This window comes from Arachis ipaensis, chromosome B03, assembly GCF_000816755.2.
Source record: "Arachis ipaensis cultivar K30076 chromosome B03, Araip1.1, whole genome shotgun sequence".
NCBI classification, from domain to species: Eukaryota; Viridiplantae; Streptophyta; class Magnoliopsida; order Fabales; family Fabaceae; genus Arachis; species Arachis ipaensis.
In genome coordinates, this window is record NC_029787.2 from 124,446,152 (window position 1) to 124,449,982 (window position 3,831).

The 3,831-nt window shown below is 31.8% G+C and overlaps 1 protein-coding gene across 1 annotated transcript; it reads right to left on the minus strand.

The window, feature by feature from the left end:
* LOC110270381 (glycine-rich protein 1-like) lies at window positions 1-565 on the minus strand (the record flags this gene model as incomplete). The annotated part of the gene is given in 1 exon segment (XM_021119624.1): window positions 1-565. A coding segment is annotated over 1 exon segment (294 nt), but the record flags the coding sequence as incomplete, so codon positions are not given.

Consider the following 3,831-nt stretch of genomic DNA (forward strand, 5'->3'; position numbering starts at 1 on the left):
GATATTGGGTCTTTTGGCCACGTCATGCATAGCACAAGCACCAGGAGCTGCACCAACACAGTCACCGAAATCATCTGCACCAGTACCAGCACCAGCAACTTCTCCTTCAAATTCACCAGCTCAGGCACCTAGCCCCAGCGGTTCTTCTCCTCCCCCGCCGGCACCCGGCCCAGCTGGCCCTGCATCCGGACCAGGCTCAGAGCCACCTCCCTCTGCTGTGCCACCCTCTGCTGCATTCTCTATCAGCAACACCTTTGTTGCTGCCACTGCCCTTGTTGGAACCTTGGTCGCCATGATCACCTTGGCTTAATTAAATATATTTATGTTGTTGTTGTAGCTTAAGCTTTCTCTAATTTGGTTTTTGTTTTTGGGCCTGTGTATGCTCTGTTGATGATGTATTTGGATTGTGATTATTTTGGTCATTCTTTGTGATTATGTTCCTCCATCTATATATATCTCATTATTATTGTTATCATCGGAAAGAATAAAAGCGTTTCTCATTCTTTTTTAACTTACATTTTTCGTTGATTCCTGTCTTTCTTACCATCCAAGTCAAAAAACCCTTAATCAATAATGATGGATTCATTTGGGAATGACAAAGTTTACTCTACTATTTACTTTAACTTGTCCCTTTGGTATTTGCAGGCGATTAATCTAGTTATACACAACTTTCCTGTTGCTTGCTTTCGAGTGGTATAGCAATGCAAAGAAAACAAATATTAATCAAATTAGAATTACTAATTAACAGAAAAATTAAAATCAAGTAAATATTGGGAATAATTTTCAATTTTAAAAAAAATTGAAATTTATGTTTTTTCTTTAAATAATATTAATCGATTGGGTTGGGCTATATAGTGTTTTGTTGAAACTCACCTAACCTGAGCTTATTGGGTTAAAGCTTATGGGCTTATAAAAATCCATGACCCATATGGTAAACTTTATTAGAGTTTAGACTCCTATGAGCACAAAAGACCAAAAACCAAAAGACTCCTATGAGCACAAAAAAAAAAAGTAGAGACTCCTCCAAACGGAAACAATGACTACGTTAAGCTAAGGCTCTTCGGCGAGAGGTAGTTTGAATTAGGAAGTATCAGATTGGGTAGGTCTAGATGTCCAAAAAAAAAAAAAAGTCATAGGTCACGACCAAAGCTAAATAAATAATAATTATGGTTATTATATTATGAATTATTTTTTACGTACAAGCATTTTTTTTATATAAGTTTTTACAAGTTATTTATATCACGCATTTTTTACCGTTACTGCACGTTCTTCTTCTTCGTTATCGTCGTCATCAACCCCACATCTTCCTCCTCCTCCTACTCTTCCTCCTTTTTTTCATTAGAATTTCTTTTTCTTTTTTCTTTTTTTCTTTCTCCTTCATTATCAGTTATCTCGTTATTGAAGATAATGAATAATTTAGGTTCAGATTGTCAATTGAACCAGAACGAAATTGGTTATTGTTTTGAATCTAATCAAGTGGCTGAAGTGTGGTTCAATTCAGAAGAAAAAAATGTAGCACTAGAAGAAACATTTTTCTGTATTTGCAGCAAATTTGAGTGTAACACGAAGATATTTGGGTGTAACACGATTACACGAAGATATTTGGGTTTATTTTATTCTGATAAGTTCTGCATAATTCAAAATTCTTCTTCTTCCTCCTTCTTATCTTCTGTTGCTTTTTTTCTTATTCATATTTTTCTTTTTTGTTTTACCTGTTCAAGTTTTTTTTTGTTTTATTCTATTAACAATAATAAAAATAAAAAAATCAAACAAAAAAGAAGAAGAAACACATAATGCTGCAAAATTACTTAGAAGATGATGAATTTACATTCATTTAACTAAAAGAAAGAAAGAAATAAAGAAAAAAAAGGAAGAAGAAAAAAATGCAACATTAGAGAAAATATTTTTCTGTATTTAACTTGGGTGTAACAAGAAGATATTTGGGTGTAACACGAATATATTTGGGTGTATTTTTATTCTGATAAGTTCTGCATAATTTAAAACTCTTTCTCTTCCTCCTCCTCATCTTCTGCTGCTTCTTCTTTTTTTTTTTTTATCATCATCACGACCATGTTCTTCTTCTTTTTCTTATTCATATTTTTCTTTTTGTTTTACATTCTCAAGTTTTTTCTTGTTTTACTCTCTTAACAAGAATAAAAACAAAAAAATCAAACAAGGAAGAAGAAAAAACACATAATGCTACAAAATTACTTGGAAGATGATGAACTTACATTCATTTAACTAAAAGAAAGAAATAAATAAGGAAAAAAAGAAGAAAAAAATGCAGCATTAGAGAAAACATTTTTCTGTATTTGTAGCATATTTGGGTATAACACGAAGATATTTGGGTGTATTTTTATTCTAATAAGTTTTGTATAATTCAAAACTTTTTCTCTTCCTCATTTTCATCTTCTGCTGTTTCTTCTTTTTCATCTTCTTATTTCATATTCTCATAATTCTTCTTAGGAGGAAAAAAAACAAAAAAAAATACATAATGTTGCAAAATCAATAGAAAGAGAATGAGGAAAAAAAAATACAGCAACAACAACAGTAGTAAAAAAACGACGATGAATATGAAACACGTGAAGAAAAAGGAGGAAAAACGCAAAAAAAGAACGAAAAGAAGAAGGAAAAAGAGGAGGAGGAACGCTAAACGCACTATAGAAACCATTGAGTAGCGCGCATGTTGAGACGCTCGTATAGATGAGCGTCCTTTTTATTGAGTTTTGTCCAATTTATATGACTTATAAACCAAAATGATTTATATGTATAGCTCCATATGGACAAAATTAAATTTGGAATAGAGTTCATTATACTAAATTGGGAAATAGCTTCATTCTTATTTTTGGAGGTATTAGAATATAATTAGGATCAATTAGCATTATTTAATATATTTGAATATTTATTATTTCGATTCTCTTAGCACCTATAAATACCCTTCTATATTGTATCATTTCAGACAAGTTGAATACACTCAATAATATACCATCCTTTCTCCAATTTAGACTCTTGTTTCTAACATGGTATCAGAGTCATGGTATCCTCTTTGAAGACAAACTTAATAAGGGGAAAAAAAAAACATGCGCCCATGTTTTCTATAAGACAAAATATTGAGTAACTAAAGTTTTATTGTTAAGTTTTTTTATTACATGTATTAAATTAAAAAATAAGACATTTGAATGAGTAGGATTCATTGTTAAGTCTATAATTTAATGTTTAGTCTCTTCTATTATCATCCAAGTTTGAGATTTTATGAGTATTTGAAGCATAGGACAAATGGTTACGTATAGTGCGAACACCATACCTTGGAAAGCATGTGATTGCAGGCCACACGTGTGCAGTGAAAGCTTCCTTATTATATGAAAGTTTTGTCTTGCCAGAGATTAAATCTGATATTGACAAATGACACGCTAATTGCTAAGAGACAGAGACAATAACATTCATGTTTCATGATTCATCACTTCACGTGTAACGGTAGGGATAGACACCACTTTTTTTTTTTTTTTAATGTGGGCTCAAAATTAGAAAGGGTGAATTATCATTCGTTTGGTTTGGGCCCAGTGTTTTTTCTTAGTCTTGTCCATATGTCAACTAGCTTCTGGATATGCTTGCCCATCACCCTCTTTTCATATACCGACAAATACTATATAATTGCAAATGGAGCCCAAATGTTTCATCCCGCTAAATTATTTTCTCCTTTTGTTTAATATATGCATGTATAAAGTAAGCATTAAAATATTATTTTATTGAGCAGGTAAACCAAAATTGATACTGCCAATGAGTTATAATTCAAATGACATAATCTCCTCATACTCAATTAAAAAGTTACGA